General features: G+C 32.0%; 2 protein-coding genes across 3 annotated transcripts in view; both read left to right on the forward strand.

The window, feature by feature from the left end:
• The window catches only part of LOC139517226 (leucine-rich PPR motif-containing protein, mitochondrial-like), a 40,499-nt gene extending 24,620 nt beyond the window's left edge, over positions 1-15,879 (forward strand). For both annotated transcript variants that reach the window (XM_071308005.1, XM_071308006.1), the window contains exons 20-29: positions 40-102; positions 1,660-1,805; positions 2,435-2,517; positions 5,411-5,630; positions 8,376-8,503; positions 9,164-9,270; positions 10,609-10,677; positions 11,241-11,331; positions 13,685-13,824; positions 14,392-15,879. In XM_071308005.1, the coding sequence (XP_071164106.1) occupies positions 40-102; positions 1,660-1,805; positions 2,435-2,517; positions 5,411-5,630; positions 8,376-8,503; positions 9,164-9,270; positions 10,609-10,677; positions 11,241-11,331; positions 13,685-13,824; positions 14,392-14,535 (1,191 nt within the window). In that variant the 3' untranslated portion in view covers positions 14,536-15,879. The remainder of the gene's footprint in view (positions 1-39; positions 103-1,659; positions 1,806-2,434; positions 2,518-5,410; positions 5,631-8,375; positions 8,504-9,163; positions 9,271-10,608; positions 10,678-11,240; positions 11,332-13,684; positions 13,825-14,391) is intronic.
• A 5,100-nt stretch (positions 15,880-20,979) lies between these two features.
• Positions 20,980-23,582, forward strand: LOC139517212 (uncharacterized). The gene has a single exon (XM_071307966.1). The coding sequence runs from the start codon at positions 21,088-21,090 to the stop codon at positions 22,828-22,830; it is 1,743 nt and encodes a 580-aa protein (XP_071164067.1). The 5' UTR covers positions 20,980-21,087; the 3' UTR covers positions 22,831-23,582.
• The last annotated feature ends 841 nt before the right edge of the window (positions 23,583-24,423 follow it).

Raw genomic sequence — 24,423 nt, forward strand, 5'->3', positions numbered from 1 at the left:
ATTGCAAAAACTGTCTTTAATATTTGTTTTGTAATTCAGTCACAGAAGAGAAGAGAGATAGTTCAAATGATTGAGCAATTTAGAAATCTGTTTGCTGATCAGGTAAAACATTTTGAAGTTTAGATATATTTATGTCATATAATTTATTATTTATTATTATGCCCCCGCTTTCCCGCCTTTGAAAAAGGGGGGTATACTGTTTTTCCTCTGTCTGTCCATCCGTTCGTCGTGCCGTCCGTCCCATGAATATTTTCGTCGCATTTTTTTCAGGAACAACAATGCCAGGATTTCTGAAATTTGGTTTCAGGGTTTATATATGTCATATGTCAGCTTTACAGTGTGATGCGTTTTCAGATTCATCACTTGACAACTTCCTGTTTGCCGAACACTTGTATCATTTTACACATGACGGTCAAGTTGAAAATGTTCGTCACATTTTTCTCAGGAACTACAATGCCAGGATTTCTGAAATTTGGTTTCAGGGTTTATATAAGTCAGCTATACCATGTGATGCGTTTTCAGATTTATGACTTGACAACTTCTTGTTTACCGAACACTTGCATATTTTTACACTATTGACATTATGGTGTCATACCACCAATTACGCCCTTAAATTTAGAACGTATGTGAAAGTAGGCCTACTCGGACAAAAAATAGTGCATTTGATGTCATTGTTTACTTAAACTAACCAACAAATTGGCAGAAATGAAACTTTTTGGTGAAAGAGAAATATATTAAGACCATTTTGAGCTAAAATTTACTTGTTTATGAGTTTGCATTCAAAATTGAGGATTGATGCACCCCATAGTATACCAATTTAAGATTTCCAGAAAACCAGGGGTTATTTTTAGTGGTACCTCTATTCGGAAGACCTTTTCTTTTTTATATGATTTTAAACACCTGTTGAAAATTGGCATGTAGAAAGCTGATACATGTACAAGTCAGGATATACCTGGTTTCTATGAAGTTAAACTTAAGGTAAAATATTTAGAAAGCTGTGAAAATTGTAAAATTTGGTTGAACAGATAGGGACTTTTAATTGGTGGTATGACACCTTATCCACTTGCAGCGGAGGTATCATCAGTGAGCAGTAGCTCACAGTTACACTTGTTGACTATGGATCAGCATTATATGATTTTCATAGAATTTTACTAATACCATAAAACCATAAATCACTGACTGAAGACAAGTAACACTAGACACATTTCTCTTTCATCATTTATTACAAGACTTAAAACTTTGAATTACAGTAATTGATTGCATATCACGTATTAACTCCAGTATTCCTGAAATTTATTTAATAAAAACTTAATATTGTTGCTATGATTAATAAAAGGAAGCTCCATGAATAGAAAAAAACTACTACATTATGCTTAAGAATAAGAATTAGAAAAGAGTGAGGTACTACACATCAGTCAGATTTTTTTTTCAATTTCCCCATCTAACAATGTAGTTTGCCTTGAACAAATATTATGAAACTTATACACAATGCTAATTATAACAAAACACAAATCCGGTTTAAATTTGGGTAGTGCCACTTTCACTATTTTTAGCATGTACCTTTATAGATTTTAAATTGGTGAATTAGCAGTTTAATTACCATTGTGTCCCATGGAAACATTCTTTGATTTTATATTTTGATGTGTTTTTTTATCCTAGAAAATAGATGAAGCTGAAAAAGTATTGCATAGTATAGAAGATACAGGAGTGAAAATTTTATCATCATATGTTATTCGTGTGGCATTGAGGATTTATTCGCTCTACAGGAAAAATTTGTTATTAAGTTTGAAATATCTAACTATTCTGTAAGTATATTTATCTCATTTTATTACCCCAAAACTGAAAAGGTCAGAACTGTAAGAAATCCCTAGCCTTTTCAAGGTCATCATGATTAGGTCAGTTCTTCATATGTCATGAGTGAAAGGTCAATTACAGTTGGTTAAAGGGAATCGTTTTATGGTGTTCATGTTTGTCTGAAACATGTGAAAGCAGTCATCTGACTGATTTTTTTTCATGGTATTTTTAGATCGATTGATTATTTTAGATAGTGCCTTGACTTTATTGTTTTATAAATTTTGATATATTTTTTTTTTGTCACATAGACATATCACATAGAGTGTCAATTTTTTTGCAATGTTTAAATGACTTTTACTTAACCAATGGGCCTGCTTTTTCAATTTTTCCATGTAATTTCTTATTAAGACATATGATTGAAGGCAGTGCTCAGATTTTGTGAGAAGTTTTATGATGATACGTAAGTTTTATTTCAGAGTAGCATAACAACTTGACAGTATCAGTTGTTTCGTCTTATATTTGATTTTAATCATGAAAGAAGATTTTACAGAACTTTAATGCCTTTATAAAAATAAAATTAACAGTTACAAAAATAAAAGAAATGAAAAAAATTTGTGCAATGTTTTGTTGTATATTTCAGCGAAACTGATTTTCCAGAAAGTCAATACTGGAATGAATTGTTAATGACTTGTGGATTACTGATAAAAGCTGGACAATTTGAAGGTAAATTTCACTGTTAATTTAATTGACATGAAGTCCACTTAACTGACTTCACAGTAATCATTTTCATTTAAATAAAATGTATTAAAACATGTGTTGTTTTAAGAACAATTATATTGGAGCATATATAAGTATTATTTTTGACTGGACTTTGTATGTCATTTGATTATCCTACACATCCCCCTTCCACTCTTCGTGACTATTTGCATTCACCATGTCTGTCCATTGGTTCAACAAATATAGATGCTATATGTTGCATATACAGTGTTTTCATTAAGAACCGGCCGCCGGCCATTTTGACCTGTTCAATTCAATTTCTGGCCGGTTCAGTTGTCCTGAATAAAAAAAAAAAAAAGTCCTATTTTTTTTATGAGATCTTTTTATATTAAAATCATGACAACGGAGTTCGAGGGAGTTCGAAGATTTGTGTTTATATTTTAAACCGACATGCGGTTGCAACGACGATTTTCATTGGCTGTTATTTCAGACTTCCTGTGTGACACACGTGTTTATCGTTGTTATGATTGAATGAATAGTATGTACCCTCGCAGCTCTCGAGTCTTCATTATGTATGTATGTACGTAGATCCCTCCGTTTACGGAGCACCCGGAACACTACATGATTTTTCACTTTAACAACTACCACGTCAAAGAGTAGAAAAGGTTTGGATTACTATGTAGTTTGACAAGATTTGGAACAGTTTGAATGACGTTATAGTTTTACTGTTTAATTGATGTCTACAACTGGCCCCGTCGATCTGCCGGCAACTACAGAGCATCCGAAAAGGGGGCAGGGTACATCGATGAAAAGTTGCATTGACAGGTCCCGTTCCAAATCATAGATATATTTCTGGTCATAATACTTTCAGTTGTGAGGTATGTAACCCTTTTAAAAGCTATCAAATGAAATTAAGAAGAATTGGAAGCTCATGTTTTCTTATAAATGAGCCTGGCCAGCACTTCTTCTTCTTCTTTCTTTACACATCTTTTCATACCACCGGGATAATGGGAAGGGGGATATTTAAAACTGCTGCGTGCAGGGGAAGTGCTGTCCAAATTTTTTAGGGGTCCTCAAAGGTAGGACAAGAATCTGGTTTTAAATGTAAATAGCACCATAATTTTCTTATTGTCCCAAGTCCCTATCTAAATAAAATTAACCTCTTGTCAGGTTCAGAGTTTTTGCTACTACATGTACATGTAACCTTTTATCAACAATATAAAGCCAGAAATAAATTATGATGCTCAATGTAGTATTTTTTTATTCTGAGGATGAATCAGATTTTGAGGACGATTGTTGCTGGTGAACTCTATTTTGGCATGGATAACAAGTTGTTATACATAAGTGTCATTGAATTGTATCCATCAATCATTATAATAATTAATCTCTTATTAAAGTGATAAAAATGAAAATATTTCAATATTATACTTTCTGACTTGGTGATGTTAGATAATAATTCATTCATTGACTTAGAAAAACTTTAGGTTGCCTACATTAACAGTAGTACTGTAAAAGTGACATTTTAAGAACAATAATAATTTTATGCCATGGCCAGAATTCAGGATTTTGTGTCTAATTTTTTTTTTTTAAATCATTGAGGGGTAGAAATGACATTTTCAGAACTATAGTTTTATGCCAGGAATGCAGGATTTTAAGCCTTTTTGTTTAAAAATAAGGGGGCTAGTGGTAAAAGTGACATTTTCAGAACTATAATTTAATGCCCAGAATGCGCCAGAATGCAGGATTTTGCGTCTAATTTAAAAAAAATCGTGGGGGGGGGGGGGGGGGGGGGGGGGCAAACCCCCCCTTTTAGGTTTGGGCCTGCTTAAATCTCTAATTGGCCCCTTCAAACAAAATGAAGTGAAACCCCTGCATATAAAAAAGAAGATGTGGTATGGTTGCCAATGAGACAACTCTTCACAAGAGACCAAATGACGCAGAATTTAACAGCTATAGATCACCATATGGCCTTCAACAATGAGCAAAGGCCATACCGCATAGTACTTTTCAAATGAGTTAGATAATTACTTCTCTTACTTTGAAATTTTTGATATGTTGAATGAACTTTATATTTCCATCACAAATAATTCATCTTACTTTACTAAACAGAATGATTTCATATAATTGATTGAAATGAGTTGTAAAGTTGACTTGACTTATCAACATTGTTTTAATCATTAAGAGTTATCGTTTAAAGAAACCCATATAGATAGTGTTGCCTCTAGAGAAATTACATTAGATTGAACCTTTGATGACTTTTTAAATCCACGCTCGTGAGGAGGGGCATACTGGATAAACTCTGTAACATATTTTTGTCAAGTTTATTTACAGTACCAATAAGTTGTAGCCCCTGAGGTTTGTCAGGTTATTTATATCACAATAGATCGTTGGTTCCTTATGTGTGTTTTGTCCTGATTGACTCAAACCTATATCTTTAGAGGGTCATATAAAAAAGAAGATGTGGAATGATTTCCAATGAGACAACTCTCGACAATAGACAAAATGACACAGAAATTGACAACTATAGGTAACCGTACAGCCTTTAACAATGAGGAAAGCCCATACTGCATAATCAACTACACATAAAAAATAATCTTATAGAGATAACAAAATTGAGATGGAGTTGATTAATGGGGGATAGCTCACAATACATATTATTTTTTGAGAGATAATGTCAAATATAGAAATAAGGAGATGTGGTACAATTTTACAGAATGAATTAACCATGTTGCTGACCATCAGATTGTTGTTTTCTGAATTTTTTGCCAACAGGCGAGGAATATCTGTGTTAATAGTTTATTGTTAGTTTGCTACTTCAATTACACTATTTGCATAGAACTAACATGTTATATTAGAATTTGAACCATATATTTAATTATATTTGAAATGTACTTTGCAGAAGTAATGCCTCACATTAAGTTGTATGCTGACAGATGCAGTTTAAGTTTACCTCTTCAATTTAGAACTGATGTTTTGCAATTCCTTGCTGAAAGTATGGCTGAAAAACTTGAACCCAGTGAATCAATTGACTTTCTATTAAAACTGAGTGATATCTCTTTCATACAAAAAAATACTGAAGGTTTGGTGACAAAGTTTTTACTGAGAGAATACATAAAAAGGTATCTTATTTTATATTAACTTGCACAGAGTACCAATGAATGTTCACTTATTTCTTATCTTTGACAACTACTCTTATTGTGAGATTTGATTACAATAATGCTTTAAAAACCTGTCTTATTTTTTTAACAAATTGAATATTCACAAAAATGACTGAGTTTACATTATATGAATTACGATTTGTAATTCCTTATGGTTAAATTTATTATTTTAATATTAGATGCTTGCAGTTTTTGATCTCCCATATAACATCCAACACTGAACTTATCTTTTTATTCAAGAATTTTTAATCTCTAGTAGAATTCTGTGGATTCACTATTATTTGTTGGATACCAATTTTCGTGGGTTTGGTGGGTACAGTTGAACCAAGAAATCGAATGTTCAACGATTTACAAATTTCATATAGGCTTTGTATACAGAGATTATTGCTAAACATGAAATCAAATATCCATGAAGATGCCAGTTTTCCTTAATCCACCACAATTGATACCCACTAAAATAAGTGAATCCACAGTACTGTCAATTTCTGGTTAATTGACCTTTGTAATTTATAATCATATATTTTAGACATTTTTATAGGTTTTTGGGGAAAGACGGCTTCAAGCCGTCAATTCCCTAATGGGGTTGGCCAGAGTATCATTCCCTCACGTCAATCATTTTGTTTTGATAGTTTGGAAACCCCCTCAAAATGTCATACTGAAATTGATGACAAGGAGAACAGATTGACTTTAAATACATTTTTTACACATTTCCCTTCTGTTTCTCATGAAATTATCGTATATTGAGCTTTCCCTTACACTATATACGTTTCTTTTACAGTCTGGAAAAATCAGTATTACGAAATATTCTAAATATATCTAACCTAGTGACGTCATTGTTGGAATGCCACACTACACAGGGATATCCTTTATTCATTATAAAAATCATTCACAGTACTTGTATACTAATTTAAAATCCGTGTTTGTTAAATATAAACCTAATGATGTTTGCTGTAGTGTAGATGATTCACACACCAACATGAAATGCTTGAATCTGAGGCTATAATCAGATAATATGTAGGTCAACTTTCGCGGTAAACAATGTCAATGGGGATACAAGAGATTGGGGAGAGAAACGGCAGTTTTCATTGTTTCTGTAAAGTTCTGTTTTTAGAATCTTCCTTCAATTCAGGAGCACCTCAATTGATGAGCAATTTTACACTAAAATCAAAGTAAATGTTTCTGAACATTGAAAATGTGACATTTAGTATATGATCAGTAGTCTTCTATATAAAAAAAAATGTGTACCAACATAATTATTGAAATGGTTAAAAAAAAATTTTTATTAAAAATGTTGCTTTTTGTAGTTTATACCTATTGAGATTGGGGAGAGCAACTGCAGTTTTCATTCTTTCTGTAAAGTTATGTTTTTAGAATCTTTCTCCAATTAAGGAGCACCTCAATTGATCAGTAATTACCCACTAAAATGAAAGTTCATGTATATGAACACTAAAAATGTCACATTAAGTATATATATGAGAAGTAGTCATCAATTAAAAAATAATTTTGCGTACCAACATAATTATTGTAGTGGTCATTTTTTTTTTCTCATTTTTTTTTTTAAATATTGCTTTTTGTAGTTTAAAGCTATTTATTCATGAATTTTACAGATATATCAAAATGTGGGATCTGGAAACAAACTTCACACAGCTTTTATATCAATCATATTTGATTTTATAAGTACATGTATCCCTGTGATGAGAGTTGTAACTGGGAACTTTATCAATGGAAAATTAAAACTGAATAGATTTTTCAGTCCTCACTTTCTTGAGAATATTGTCACAAAAAAATGAGAATAGTCTTAGCCTGCCGTTCAGTTGTACATAATTAAAATTTTAAAATATAATGTAGTAGTTGTTAAATTCAATTGAATTTTAGATAATTAACTCCCAACTTAAATCAAATGTTTTGATTTAGAAGGTGGAGATCTCATTGGTCCAAATTGTCTCTATGATGAATTCTTGACTACGGAAATGAAATAACAATAAACAACAATTAGTTTCATTATTGTCAGCCTTTCTATATGTTCTAGCTGTTCTTTTGCTCATTCTTTGTATGTAGACTATCAAAAGATACCCCCCTAAAAATTGGAACAATGGCCGTCTTTTCCCTTCAGAGCTCTTCAGCTCTTTGATTAGTATTCAGAATGCTATACTTTGCTAGTTTACAGTTCTCTGCTTAAAATGGATTTCAGTAATGTCATTTGAATAATGCTGTACATGCACTAAGTTTAAACAGTCTGGAACTCAGAAATTCTCAATTTTACCAATTCGCTGTCTAAATCCAACAAGTTTTATGGGTAAAAATGAGTCCAGGTTACTGTTTATTCAGAACTTATTGCAAAAATGCGACAGGATTATAATCGCAATAATTAAAACTTGCATTTTGATTTTTTTATATGAATGAAACAGTATTATCTCAAAATTGCAAAATTAAATGACAAAAACTGAATGATAAATGCATGCAGTAATTTCTGAATTAACAGTATAAAAGAAGATTTATATAATACTTAGGTTCTCTAATTAGTTTTTAATCGCTTTGCTTAATCAATATGGTTTTCAATAAATGTTCTGTATAATCTGTAGTAAATAATAAAATGTTTGTCAAACAGAGTTCCAATTATTGACAAAAAAATCTTCTAAAGAACAGGAGGAGGACTTTATAATAACTAAAATGCATCCAGTGACAAAGATATGATTATTATTTCAGAGATGATACAACTCTTCCAAGGAAAATAGTTGATCTTGTAGTATCGAGGAAGAATTTAGGGATGATGTCATTGTTTCAAATGTTTAATTTCTTCATTGTAAAGGGGGATAATGATGCATTACAAGAAGGTTTGTATACATACTTTATGTCAGAGCTCATACAACTTCATAGTGATAGTGACTATTGTTTTCAACAGGGAGGACTATTGAATAACTGAAAAAAAAATAAAAACACTGTACTGTTTGTTTGCTCCAGTATTGCTGTTTCTACCCTGTTCCCACATTTGGTTTGTTTGCCATGTATAACATATTTTCAATATAAAGTAGACAACTGTAATACTTTAATTGGTAAAAATACCAAATCATTTACCACTTGTTTGTCATCAGCTATTGATAAAAGTGATTTTATGCTCACTCAGTCTGCCTTCCAATGGGGATTTAAATAAAATAAAAGAGTAAAGTACATGCAGGTGCACATAGAAAAAAAGAAAGTTTAAGTCCTCAACATTTAAATCAACACACAAGATATAGTCCTCTGCTAGTTATTAGTATTATTTAATCTAGGCATTTGGAACCTTTGGCGACCCCACAGTTTAAATCTCCATAACACGTATGATATGACAAGTGGGTTTTTACAGAAAAAAATTCACCTAATCTGACCCCATTAATTGATAACCTGAGCGCACAAAGAAATGGTTTTGTCTACACTGTTATAAAAATGATTCTGTTACAAAGATTTATTTATAAGATAAGATGTTTTTTTTAAACATTGTAATTCTTATCTTGCAGTTACTGACATTTTCATAACTCAACACAGTCAATCATATGTACTTGTGAACTTACTTGGTGCTCTGGTTTATAATAATAAAGTACAGCCAGCTAAAGAACTCCTCCAGGTATTTATCTACTCTAAAAATAAGAAGGACCAAAAGGATTCTTATGTTAGCATCTTTCTCTTGATTAGTTTTATCCTGATTGTAAAGATTAAAAAAGTGTAAGTAAGAATGACGTCTTATGCTAGTAAGATTTTTGTTCTTTGATGAGAATTGAAAAACACCCTGAAGTATTGATTAGTTGATATCCATTCCTATGTTTTCCATATTTAATTTTATATAATTAATCATTGTTCTCAATGTTCTTAGATCGGAAAATATTAAAACAATTCAATTATTATCTTTTAATTAGGAACAGTTAACATTTGTATAATCTTCATTACTCAAGTTTCTTTATATGAGTAAATTGTTGATGTTTGTACATAACAAAAGGTAACCTAAATGAGGGTTCAGTACCACAAGTACAATGAACATCACTGTATGTAGGTTACATGTGTAACCTAAATGAGGGTTTAGTACCACAAGTACAATGAACATCACTGTATGTAGGTTACATGTGTAACCTAAATGAGGGTTCAGTACCACAAGTACAATGAACATCACTGTATGTAGGTTACATGTGTAACCTAAATGAGGGTTCAGTACCACAAGTACAATGAACATCACTGTATGTAGGTTACATGTGTAACCTAAATGAGGGTTTAGTACCACAAGTACAATGAACATCACTGTATGTAGGTTACATGTGTAACCTAAATGAGGGTTCAGTACCACAAGTACAATGAACATCACTGTATGTAGGTTACATGTGTAACCTAAATGAGGGTTCAGTACCACAAGTATAATGAACATCACTGTATGTAGGTTACATGTGTAACCTAAATGAGGGTTCAGTACCACAAGTACAATGAACATCACTGTATGTAGGTTACATGTGTAACCTAAATGAGGGTTCAGTACCACAAGTACAATGAAGATCACTGTATGTAGGTTACATGTGTAACCTAAATGAGGGTTCAGTACCACAAGTACAATGAACATCACTGTATGTAGGTTACATGTGTAACCTAAATGAGGGTTCAGTACCACAAGTACAACGAAGATCACCGTATGTAGGTTACATGTGTAACCTAAATGAGGGTTCAGTAGTCAGTACCACAAGTACAATGAAGATCACCGTATGTAGGTTACATGTTTATTTAACATTTTCTATATTTAATTGTGATAAAATCATTGACCTTTTTCTAAATGTTATGGGCATGAACAAATTATTGTTTATTATATTGTAACTGACAGATTTTTACAACTTGCTTCATAATTAAAGGTTACAAACATTTAGCCCCCTCCTTCCTAAAATGCCACCCCAAAACCCATATACATGTTATTTTGGTATTTTTTCAGACTGAAGGATTAAGAAGTAATGATAAGAGTTTGAACTATCTTTGTTCTGAGTTCATCCGTGACAAGAAGGTAAGGTTATATAAGTGTATGAAAAGCAACACATAACATACAAATATAGTTCAGTGTATTAATGACTATAAATATTAATACCATTGCACAAACAAATTCATAGATTGCCTAAAATGTCATTTTAAAATATTTGTGTATGCAGCTATATGAAATAGATATTTACAATGCTCTGACAAATATAAATGATACTTTAGGAAACATTTACTTTTCAGAGGCTTTGACAGTTGTTCAGTTTAAGATTAAGCTGATGTTGTTGTAGTTTTATTGGTATACAAAGAAACATATTTTCATATTCCTTATATATTTTGAAATGATACCATATTAAAGTAAGGGTAATAGCAATTTGCAGTGGTCAATATTACAGCCTAGTAGAATTTTTTCCCCACAAAATATATAGTCAAATTTTGTACATGTTACAATAATATGATATACAGTGGAGAGGTGGAAATGATTACTACTTTAACATGAGGATATAGAAATTAGAAACTGCTGGAAGAAAAAAAGAACAGAAAAACATGTTCTTAATACATATTTATTTTATTTATGTGAGTTTTATTTTACAGATAGAAGAATTGGCGACTTTAGTACAATTAACAGAGAAAATGCCTGGATGTGATAGAGATCTGATGTTATGTAACTTAATCAGAGGATATGGTAGGTACAATAAAACTAGGTTCAGTACTCATAAAAGGGGGAATATGTCAGTCTAGTTTACACCGAATATATACAAGCTTACAAACACTAAGGAAGGTAACATCCATGGTTTGTGGATGGAAAAGAGAAAAAAAAACTAATTATATGCACTGAAGCTTAGCAGAGGCTGAATATATCTTTTTAACTGAAAAACAAAAACATAAAACATTTATCCTAAAATAAACATGCTCAAAGTTTAGTAAATATTAGGGATGTCAACGAGTACTCGAGTACTCGGGTACTCGCTCGGAAGACCGAGTACTCGAGTACAGTTTTAGTACTCGGATACTCGTTTGCTTTTTATAATCTTGAGATAGTTCTCTTCACATTTCCACTCAATTTTAGTTCTGTTGAAATTTCTCCTTCGTAATACTCAATAAAATAAATTATTAACATAACTATGTTTATCCTGAGGATACTATCTGTTATAGTAGTACCAGCAACGTCCTTTCCTTTCGAGGGAATATTTTCATTTGCACTCCTTGTAACAAAAAAATAGAGAGTTTAACAGTCTTTCGTCTGACATTGTTGACCAGATCATATTTTTAAACGGACACAAAATCAAAGTAACCTGCAGGGAACCCTACACAACTGATTGAGACATTTTTAACGGTGTTTGTACACGGATCAACACTTTCATGGATTAATAATTAACTCATCACAAGCCGTAAAAACTTATCTTTGTTTGTCAATCAAGACTTCTGATTGGTATGAGATGTATATTTAAATTAATTTAATTACTCTTTTTTTTTTTAAAGCTTAACTAAAGCTTAACTATAATTGTTTAATTTACAATTTAGAGATATGCGAAAGTATGAGAGCGACATTCAACCACAAAAGTTGAAAATAAACTAACAACGTCATGGCTAAAGAAAAAAAAGAAAATCAGACAAACAATAGTGCAAAAAAAAAAACACAGAAAAAGTAATACTGAGCAACACGAAAAAGCACAAGTAATTTGAAGTCCAATATCATAATTGTTGTTGACAAATTTTAAATAGACAAGTCGTGTTATAAAAAATACCATCTCCTTAGGAACAGATGCTAAATATATATTGTCTACTTTGTCGGACTTAAAATGCAAATATTTTTGATTTTTGCTTATAAAATATTTTGATTTTATTGAAATTTGGTTCATAAACACGTAAACAAACAATAATTGCTATTATGATAGGTTATTTGTAAAAACGGCAGTCGCTTATTTATTGTTTCATTGACACAAAAAACAGAGGAGCAAGCTATGTTTGTAGTTCGTTTGTATTTCGTCAATGTGTTTATGAAAGGTAATAACAAAAGCACTGCATCCCACCTAAAATCGGGAGCGATCCGTTTGCGCCAAAAATGCGTCCTTTTGCGCCATAACTTTTTTTCTCCAATGCTACGTTTGCGCCACCTGTTTTAAAATTACATGGTATCATTTGCGCCAAAAATAAATCATACGATTGCGCCAATAAGAAGAAAAATGACTTCCCTCCACCTTTATTCGGACTTGGAAACGGCAAATGTTTCCTTTTCTGAAACATACTTTCTTCTTACTGCTGCTGCATGGGTACTTCCTAATTTAATGTATGTAGTAGCTTGTAACTTCACTTCATTGTCCAAAAAGACAAATATTGAAGGATGAAATACATAAAACAGTTCATAATAATTCCCCGTGAAATGCTTCTGCGCCATTACTAGTACGTCTTGCGGTAGATAGAGTTTCCGCCCATACGGATGGTGGGAGCAAAGCAAAACATAATCAGCAAAAGCTCTTTTGACATATCTTATATCATATATTCAGCAAAGCAATACGTTTTCTTCTGTCTCTGTACATGGACTGTCTACTGCATTTCAAGTCATTTCTCTCCATCTTCATGGTGAAATATCTCCGATCATATGATACTTTTTAAGCCAAAAATAAGAACAACTATTAATCATTAATATATTTATGATTGATATGTTTACAGGTAGATTGGCGCTAAAATCTAACTTAAACTTTTCAATAGACGTTTAAGATTCATCCGAATACTTGCGAGTACTCGAGTATTATGACCGAGTATCCGAGTATTAAATTTCAGATCTTTTGACATCCCTAGTAAATATGAAAAGATCTATTTTATTTCATAGCTTTGATAAAAGTACACAATAACATACCTATTTGTACCTCTTACTACAACCCAAAAGGACTGTTTTCACTCTTATATTCCCTGATATATGTTCACTTGTACTTTGTACTTTGTCGTTTATAGTTAAGTTACTACCTTCATAAATCTATTTGTGTGAAGAATTATAATAATTTTAAATGTGGATTAAGAATGTTTTTTTTTTACAGTTCAGACTAGGGATTTTTCATCAGCAAAAGATGTGTTGAAAATGTATGCTGAAGAGGAAGTCAAACCATCTCCAGAGACAATCAATTATCTGAATAAACAGCTGACAGCAAATGGAATGGAAAAAGTTCAAGATTTACAGGTATATAAAGCTGCTATTTGAATACACAAAAAGAATTCAACAAAGATATTTCAGATACACCACATACATGATATTGATATATTCTGTTGTTGTTTTATTTGATTTTTACAAAAGAGCAAATATTCTGATAGAATTAATCTTTAATTGTGATGCCCTGTATTATGTGTTAATGTTACTGTTATGTTTGAAATCAAATTTGATAAGGATTTGGGTATTTTATTAGAGATACATTCATCTAAAAGATCTACAATTAACTAAACGGCTCCTTATTAGCAAATATTATCAATTAGGATGTAAAAGAATTGTACTACTCAACTTACAAAATCTATCAAATAAAAACATCAACATTTTGTTATAGTGTAGTGACAAGAATATGTAAACCATATTGCTTATAATGAGCCTTTAACATCAGCGTAGATCTTTTGATGAATTTATTTATTATATGATTTAATAGAGATATTATACCTTTTTACCTTTTTCTTATTTCATTTTTTTTCTTCAACTATATTAACTTAAAATGCACTTGTATTTATTTTTCACTGAACAAAACATTTTATTATTTTTCAGGCAGGAGAAATAAGTTCTAGTCCTGATAGTGAACAAACAGAACAAATAGACAATTCAACAAATTCTGACAGCTCATCAAGTTCTGACGGCTCATCAAGTTCTGACAGCTCTGATTCGGACGAGGAAAAGAGTAAAAGTAGCTGACCTGGTTGACCTTTAGAATATTTATTATTTTGTTTGTTTGTGATATTCAACATGCAGGTTGAAAAGTTATGATGATGATTTATTGACAATGACATTCTGGAGATATTTCATCTGAAGTGTGAAAGAAGAAAAACATTTACCAAGATTATAGATGATTTACTTATTAGTATCATACTTAGTGGTTGAAGTCCATTTGTTACAACTATGTGACTGAGGACTGATTCTTACAAATCCTGTGCTATTTATAACTATCATCATTAGCCACCATGTAAGAATTAATAGATACAAACAGAAGGGCTCATTCTTGATGTCTATCAGCTCAATATTGTGGCCTAATTATCATCCACTATTCATTATATCAATTCATTGTAGACATGACTGAGGACTTCATTTAAAAAGCCAAAAATGAATATTGTTTACCATAGTTACATATATTGTAGTAATCCTCTGAAAACATTAATAGCAACAAAACTCAAGACTCATTCTTTATCATGATTGACAGAAAATGACTTTTTCTAATTACCAATTGCTGCTTTATCCAGCCTTCAAACTGTATCATAATTATAATATATAGAAAAAAACATTGTACATTGTTCTATGATTTTATTTCGCATGCACTGATATTTTGTTAAAAGTAGTTATTTGTATTTGTAAAGACTTAAATCTATCAACTACTATCATATTACTTGGTGTCTGTTTATCTAAACATATACATTGTAATTTTAGAACAGCTGAATGCTTCTTTTTGAACTTTAAACAATTACAACAACAGTCCTTGTCAACCCTGGAATGCCATTTTTTATTATAGATGATTGGTTAAATTACAAGGTTTCTCTTCATATGCAGTAAACAAACTAAATACCAATTCTGTCAGAAATTGTGTCAATCCGGATCAGTTCTTAGTGAAACATGCCTACCTAGAAAAGGTATTGAAACAACATGGAATTTTGTGTTAAAATGTTTGTTTTACATTACTGTTTCCATTGACTTAAAATAACTGAAACATTGTAACTACTTCACCCATTATGTTAGTGTGGAATTAGACAAACAAGCACTGTAACTACCATGATAGGCTAATGTTTAAATGATACAAGTTTAAGAAATGTGTAATCAAACTATTAAAGTTTTTGTTTTGGGTAAGTGACTACATGATCATAATAAACACCATTGACAAGAAATAGAAGAATAGAATACTTTTTAAAACAGATTTATTAATGAAATTATTGTAAATGAAATCAAGTTCACTCATTGTTTGTTATTGATGTTAGTATGGATTTGTTTATAATGTAAATGTGTTAAATTAAAAATTGCAGATTCATTTTTTAAATAATTTTTATGAATGAATATAGGTGTTGTTTTATCTGTTGAGGCCTTTGAAATATAGGTGCTGCATGCAGTTTTCCAAATACCCTAAAGAGTCCTTTGCAATGAGGAAATATCTAGCAAGCATATTTTTATACGACCGCAAAAATTAAAAAAAATTTGGTCGTATATTGGTATGTCGTCGTCGTCAGCGTTGTCCGAAGACAGATGGTTTCCGGATAATAACTTTGGTATATGTAAGTGAATAAAAATCAATAAAATTTTAACACAATGTTTATATCCACAAAAGGAAGGTTGGGATTAATTTTGGGGGTTATGGTCCCAAAGATTTAGGAATTGGGGGCCCAAAGGGTCCCAAAACAAGCACTTATCTAGTTGATAATCTTGTGATATTGGTGTTAACTGTCTTACTCCACTTTTTTCACACATCCTTTTTCTGTATCTAGTGAAAGCTATTCACACTGAATGTCCTGAGCACATGGAGCCAACATTTTTACTTAAGAGTGAGATTTCTTTAAATGAACAGAAAAGCATATGACACATAAGGTCAGTCATAAGCAATAAGAACATAACTGAGTTAAAGGCTCTTGCGTTGGGTTTTTAGCTAACTTAGCCCACAAAGCCAGTTTGATCTATTACAGTACTACTAGGAATTTAACTACCTTGATTACCAATAAGGGTCTCACTGGATGGATAATAACTTGGTGTCCATTCTCTGTTGTTGAAATCTGTAGTCGGTGAACTTTAAAAAAACAATCATACTCGAAATTTTAAGGCTAATTAGAACCAAACTAACTTGGGTATTTAGTGAGAAAATAAATGTGTATGATAATTTTACTTGTCAACCGATATGGTTGTCAAATAGCATGATGTAGTTATCATATTTGTCATGACTGTATTGAATTTTATTGATGATGACTTGACAATTGTTTCCATTAGTATTGCCAACAGTAGAAAGGAAAATAACAAAAATACAGAACTCCAAGAAAAACCAAATCCGAAAGTTCCTTATTTAATGGCAGTAGAAGTAATAAGGTTAATTTATCAGTAATATCCTACATTGAAAGTTGTGGATGAGAGGACTAGTCATATACCTTCATGAATTAAAGAAAATATAATTATACTATGTTGCAGACATACATATTTGATGGCTTATCGTTTAAATTCAGATCCAGCATTTGAACAATCCATTTGAACAATCCATTTGAACAATCCATTAGAACAATTCAAACATCTTTCACTTGAAATTACTATAATTCTGCAATACCATTGCTCTTGTACTATTAGTGGTAAGCTATCATTATCCATGTGTGGAAACATCACTTATGAACTGTTAGGTTACCATGACAACCAATTACAAGTGGGGGAATGAATACCATCAATGTTAAAAGCATTGCTGATGGAATATTAATTAAGGTACTTTTTTTCCAGGGGTTTGGGTTTACTTTCAATGTCTACATAGTGGTAAGTGGATTTTATAACTTGTCTATATCGTTGATGTTGGCCAGTAAGGTTACCACATTTCGATACCAAGTAGTAAGTGTTTTCTATCTGACAATACCATGGCGGTTGTTGGACTGATCAAGTTACCAACTTCCCATGACCATAGCGGAAACATATTTATTATCTGTCTGTCTGTCATTAGTAATAAATTACAGCAATTATAACAATACCATTGCTAGTTGACTATTAAAGAACCAACTTCTCATGACCAGTTTTAAATGCTTACCGCTGTAGTTTAATTACCACAAAGCGTTTCTAAAATCTTTCTAGTAATTGTTTACTATAACTGATTCGAGCCCATTGCTGCTGGACTTAGTCTTCCATTTCCCAGTTGTTCCTGTTGACTACCATTGTGTCGATACCATTACTGATTGTAATATAGTACATCTTCTATGACTAGTGGTGAATATTATCTATTCATGTGTTTTTAGATGCCCCATTTATGGGCATTATCTTTTCTGGTCTGTGCGTTCGTCCGTCCATCTGTCCCGATTCAGGTTGAATTTTGGTCAAGGTAGTTTTTGATGAAGTTGAAGTCCAATCAACTTGAAAATTAGTACACATGTTCCCTATGATATGATCTTTCTAATTAGAGTTTTGACCCCAATTTCACGGTCCACTGAACATAGAAATTGATAGTACGAGTGGGGCATCCGTGTACTATGGACACATTCTTTTCATCATTGATGTTGAACTGTAAGAGTACCATTGTCCCAATGCATCATGTGTGCTATGAATGCTTCTATCCATTATTGCTAGTGGAATATAAATCAATTTGGACTATGGTAAGTATTTATTCTGTCTATAACAAGTATTACCTATAAGGTAACCGACTTCATATGGCAAGTTTTGAAAGTTTACTTTCATTTTGACGTTAATTGCTGGTGAACTGCTATAGTATCATCTTTTTGAAGTGTTTACTTTGTCTGTGTCGATACCGTTTCTGTCGGATTTTAAGGAACTATCTTAATCCAAGTTGCTATCTATACCTCGATACTACTGCTATTGAACTGTTAATGTACTTTCTTCCTGTACTTATTATTTATTACATAGTATCACTCTGTGCCATATCTGTTAAACTTTTAAGGAATCAACTTGTCATTGTACGGTATTGTTATATTACTCCATGTCACTAAACATTTACCGTGTAACAATCCTAGGTTAAACAAAGAGGAAAGGCATCACCAGAGAACGAATACTAAGTAATTATAAAGCTTAGTTTGACGAATGTCATAAAGCGGCTGATTTAACTACCCATTAAACCAGGTTCAACCCACACGTTTTTATTTAAAATGTCCTGTACCAAGCCAGAAATATGACAGTTGTTGTCAAATAGTTTGTTTCGGTGTTCCTGTTCTTCCAGTTGTTTTCATTTTCATCATAGTTGATGTGTTTTCCTTCGGTTTTGGTTTGTAAGAGTCGACATCAAAAGATCAATGTAGGATAAAAAAACTTAATTCACATAGGGTTTTTTCACTGAGCCCCCCCCCCTCTTAACTTAATTTGGGGAAAATTGATTGACCAATAGGGATATATGTAAAAATCGATTTTAGTTTACAAAACTTGCAGAAGAACTGCACCTCCAAACTATTTGATTTAAGGTTTTTTTTATGCCCCACCTACGATAGTAGAGGGGCATTATAATTTCTGGTCTGTGCGTCCGTTCGTTCGTCCGTCCGTCTGTCCCGCTTCAGGTTAAAGTTTTTGGTCGAGGTAGTTTTTGATGAAGTTGAAGTCCAATCGACTTCAAACTTGGTACACATGTTCCCTATGATATGATCTTTCTAATTTTAATGCCAAATTAGAGATTTCACCCCAATTTCACGGTCCACTGAACATAGAAAATGATAGTGCGAGTGGGGCATTCGTGTACTGAGGACACATTCTTGTTTATCCTACATCAATCTTTTGATGTCGTCCCTAACCGAGCTTTGTTTTCTATCAATCGATTTATGACTATTTAACACCAGTTTCTACTGTTGCCTTTATTTATCGAATATTAAAGGGAGTTGATATCGTACACAATGTTGTACCGTAGATTTTTACTACAGCTTGATTTGAATCATAGCAAGGGGTTGTTATAACCTTGCAATTGCAATATTTCAGTATGGTGGATATAGTTGTCTTATCCACAGTCTCATCGACAGTCTTAACCACATATAGTTATGTATGAGCTCTATATGTCATATCTTATTGCATTGTAAAATATTCACTTTTCTTACGAATTTCATAAGTCTGTTAAATCAGAAAGTAGCATACATCTTATTCGCGGATGCATTTATTCATATTCATATATATTCAGTTCCTCCCCTCTAAATCTTAAAATTAGCTGTATTGGTCCCTTACATAGTGGAGGCTTAGGGTCATATGATTTGAAGTCCTTGAGGTATGATCTTGGAATTTAGTTAAAGGTCGGTGTAAGGTAAAATTGTCCATTTAGATTTTGATCTTGGCTTTATATTCCTATTTATAAAAGATAAAGCCATTGTATTTTTTTTTGCTTTAAGTTAGTAGTTAGTTACATATTTCCTTGATAATGTAAACCAGAAGTGACCTTTTTAGACTGGAAGTAGCAACATATCTCCCCTATTTAAAGCAAACGTATATATAAATTATATAAATTTAGAATCAGCATTAAGTAAGGAATTAATTGACACCGGAAGTGACTTAATTAAAGGGAAATGGCTTATTATCTTTCTTAATAAATGAAAAAAAAAACATTGTATATTCAAAATCAGAGTTTAAATTAATAAGCTTTGATTTAAGACCAAACTTACTCGTTTTTTTTTTATAAAAAAAATCCTATCTTAAGTAATTTGAGCTTGAAAGACCTTCACTTGTTCTTAAACAATTGGTTTTTGATTATTTTAAATGTTCAAGGGTATATGAAAGGGGTCATTATGGTCCTTATTTGGTCCTAATTTTAAATGAAAATGAAATTGAGTTAAGAGTTCCTTTAATGTCTTGATAAAGTATCGCAATTACACATTGTTCATTGTAGATTTACTAGTATAAAGAAGCAAGATTCGTTATATATACATGAATGTGATTCAGATACTCGAAGCAGAGCATTGGTAGCATAAACCAATTGACGAGGAAGTATTCGTCTCTATCAATAGCACCTCTTACATATTGTTCCATGGTTTTTGAATGAGTTTTGTATTTTGAACTAACTAAAATGCATAAAAACGTAACACTTTTATCCTTTTAGAGAGAAATCGATAGTTCATCAAATCTAGATGAATATTCATACTGTTTTAGAGAATAGTAACCATTTTCCACATACCTGTCAATTATATATAAGAATTTTCAGCCCTTTTTCTGTCTGTTTATGCATAACAGTATAGGTTAACTTATTCATTATCATATTATATGAAGAAAATAATTCACATGGTATTGAATTGTATTCACGTCAAATTTGATTTAAGTGCTTTTCTTTTTAAATGTTCACATGTAAAAATACCACTGTTGTATTTAATACAAACAATAGCTTAAATATCAATCAAATTTCACTTCCTTAAATTTAAGAGATCTTTTCTCAAATTCGGCTTCTAAATTGCCAAATATTTTAAAACTTATACAATATAGCTACCTTATACCAGAACAATGTCTTAAAAGATAGCTTAAAGTGTTACCCAATATACTAAGATCGAGTTCATACATTAAATTGTATGCATATTGTGTAAATGGATACATCAACAAGGAAAAAATACAAATTGTTCACTTATGTTTGTAACTGTACTAAAGGCACATAGGTGTATACTAGTAGTTATAATTGTTTCATGGATTGTACAAGGAAGTGACTGGACTGGCAAGATGGCGTTTTCCTCGTCTATTAGAAAAGGTCAGGCAGCAATGGTTTGTTCATCGTGCAAAATTGACCAGAAACTAAAGTGGAAATGCTCGGAGTGTGGATTACTGTGTTCAAGATGCAAGGAAACAGTTCATCCAAGATTGAAATCTACTTACGGCCATTTTATCATTGACATTAAAGATGTCGGGAAACTAAATAAAGTTCAAGCAGAAGAAATAAAATGTCAAGAACACGTAGGTCTGAACTGTTCTATCTTCTGTACACATTGTGGTGTGCCAATATGTAACGACTGTCGTGCTAAAAGTCATGAAACGCATAATCTTGTAAAATTAAGTGAAGGTTATGAAATGGTTTTAAAGGACTTACAGGAAGTTGAAAACACAATTGTTCAAGAATCCAACCGTCTCAGTGTCAGTGTAGCAACACTGCACGAATCAAGATTTATTGAAAACGCATCGTATACACGAATGAAAAAAGAAATCGAAAGCCAAGAGATTTCTATCATAAATGCTGCAAAGAAACAGAAGCAGAAGCTTTTAATTGAACTTGATGATAATTGGGATAAAGTTTCTTGGTCACTTGATAATGGAAATGCACATGTTCAGGAAAACTTGAAAACGTTATTGCAACAGAAAGATCAAGTTAGCCATTTGCTGCAATCCAAGAACACAACGGAAGTATTTGCTGCTTCAAAACACATTTTAAAACCGACGTCTAGTTTTCAAATTGAGAGCTTTACTTATAACCATGTTCCTAATTTTACCAGAGGTGAAATTGAAAACGCAAGAACAATGTATGGGTCATTGGAAAAGGTCAACGAGAGACCGGGTTTATTTCTTCCAGTGTTAAAACAGTTTCAAACAGATCACGAAATAAAGAGAATTATTGTTAGCTCCGACAACACTATATGGACAAGTAACTTACAAACAATATTTAAAACTAAAATAAGTCATGGTTCTTTGAAAACGGTGTCAAAATTACATGTTAAAAACACCGGCATCGCACTAACTGGGTTAAAAGATCTTTTATTTGACGGTAAATACAACCTCAGACGTGTATCAAATGGCACTGAAGAAATAAAAGAAACACTCTTAAATGTGCACCCGCATACTGTAACAGCCTTTCATGTATCACATGCGAATGATATTTTAATAGCAGCATCTGGGAATACTGAGGCCTACTCAAATGATGGACAAAGACTTCTCATTAGCATGGATCAGAATGGAAACCGGAAGAAAGTCTATCAAAGGGACAGAAATTTCAGACCATTATTTACTTGTATTATTAGCATATTTACAAATAGGGAAAATAACATCGGAATAGTGGACAATACTTCTGATGACAATAGGGGCAAAGTAATGGTCCTACAAGAGAATGGAGAACTAAGAAACGTTTACACCAGTCATAAGAATGACAAAGCATTTAAACCTTACACTATTGAATCAACATTTCCTGGGAATTTTGTTGTCTTGGACTTAGTGAATCAAAACCTCCATATATTGAACCAAGAAGGACGCTTTATCACATGTTGCGATATGAAAGAACTAAAGGTTGGCTATGTTGGTGCTTTTTGCATCAGGGACAGCCTTTTGTACATCGGATGTAAAGCCAGAGAGAAAGATATGATACACACAGTGGATATCTCTGGCTGGTAAATTTTGTTTACATTTTTGTGAATCATTACTATTCTTTAACAAGTAGATACTAGTATGAAGTGATGTATCCAGTTTTTGCTTAAAAGTGTGGGTTTTTAGAATAATTAAATCTTTTTCAACGTAAATAATTACACTTTTATTCTCTGATTTACCAATCGAGATGAGAAAGAAGAGTGTTGATATTAAAAAAAAAACAATAGCTAAAACCCACAACATGTTTATGTGTGTGTCCACATGCCTTTTGTCATACCGGTATCATAATGTGTTTTAAGCATTATGGGGAATTTGGTGTCGTTTGGGTTTAAGTCTCCAAAACTTATCCTCTACATTTTGTTGTAAATAAGGATTAGGTTTGAACTCTGGGTGAATTAATTGTAAAAAAATTGCATGCAAGGCCTAAATTAAGGGATAAACCAACTCGTGTTTAATGCCAGGAGCATGATGCTTCAGAGTGTCCATTTTATCACGAAACTATAGAAATGAAAAATATATTTTATCGGTAGTTGAGATATATATCTATTCAAAGATCTAACAACACTTTTCATAAAGCTAACCTTCTAAATAATAATCAAAGATGATATAAATTAGTTATTTAAAATTAATAATTGTTTTCGGTGGCTTACTTGAATTTTTACAATACCAGCAAGAGAAATACCGATGCGATATTTGTGAATGTTTGTGAAAGCTCATTAATTTATATTCAAAATTGAAACTAGTAACTTTTATTCTTAATAAAATCAAGTTAAACATAGTTAACCTTTTTGGAATCCCACAAAGTAAACTAAAAGATGTGGAAAATAAAGTCTCAAGAACATCGTCGTTTAGAAAATGAGACTAATTATTGGACTAACATTAAAAAGCATCGAGTATTCAAACATGATTTTCGTTTTCATTGATTCAAAACTAATCAGACTCAGGCTAAAACTACTTCTACATATTTTTGTTATAGAAGTCTCAGATTTAATAAAGGTAATAATAGTATACTGCTGTTGAAAAGTGATAAATCGATTGAGAGAAAACAAATCCGGGTTACAAACTAAAATCGAGAGAAACACATCAAATATAAGAGGAAACCAACGGAACAACAGAAACAAAAACAAACGGCATTGCAACACACAGAAGTGAACTATAAGATAACAACTGCCATTTTCCTGACTTGGTACAGGACATTTAAGAAAAATGGTGTTTGAACCTGATTTTGTGACTAGCCAAACCTCGCGCTTTAAAGGCAATGTTAAATATACCACTAAAATGACAACATTGCACGACAGGAATACAGTACAAATCAATGCAAGAACATTGAGGAAAGAGAAATACACAAATAAACAAAACAATAGTACATTCCGACATGCTAACCACAGAATAACTACAACACGTAAAACAACATGGATAGCACACACAAACAGCTTATCAGAACCACGAACTGTCCGTCACAGGGCCAAGGCATTGTTTCAGCGTTTGAAATTTCTGTCAAGCTAGTGTTGTGGGATTGTTGATATATGTCTATTAACATTAATTGTAATTAAAAGAGGGACGAAAGATACCAGAGGGACAGTCAAACTCATAGATTGAAAATAAACTGACAACGCCATG

Source organism: Mytilus edulis, chromosome 3 (genome assembly GCF_963676685.1).
Source record: "Mytilus edulis chromosome 3, xbMytEdul2.2, whole genome shotgun sequence".
Classification (NCBI taxonomy): domain Eukaryota; kingdom Metazoa; phylum Mollusca; class Bivalvia; order Mytilida; family Mytilidae; genus Mytilus; species Mytilus edulis.

What these genes read in the sequence shown, in the direction of transcription:
- LOC139517212 (XM_071307966.1), top strand. Translation starts at nt 21,088, where the DNA reads ATGTTTGTAACTGTACTAAAGGCACATAGGTGTATACTAGTAGTTATA.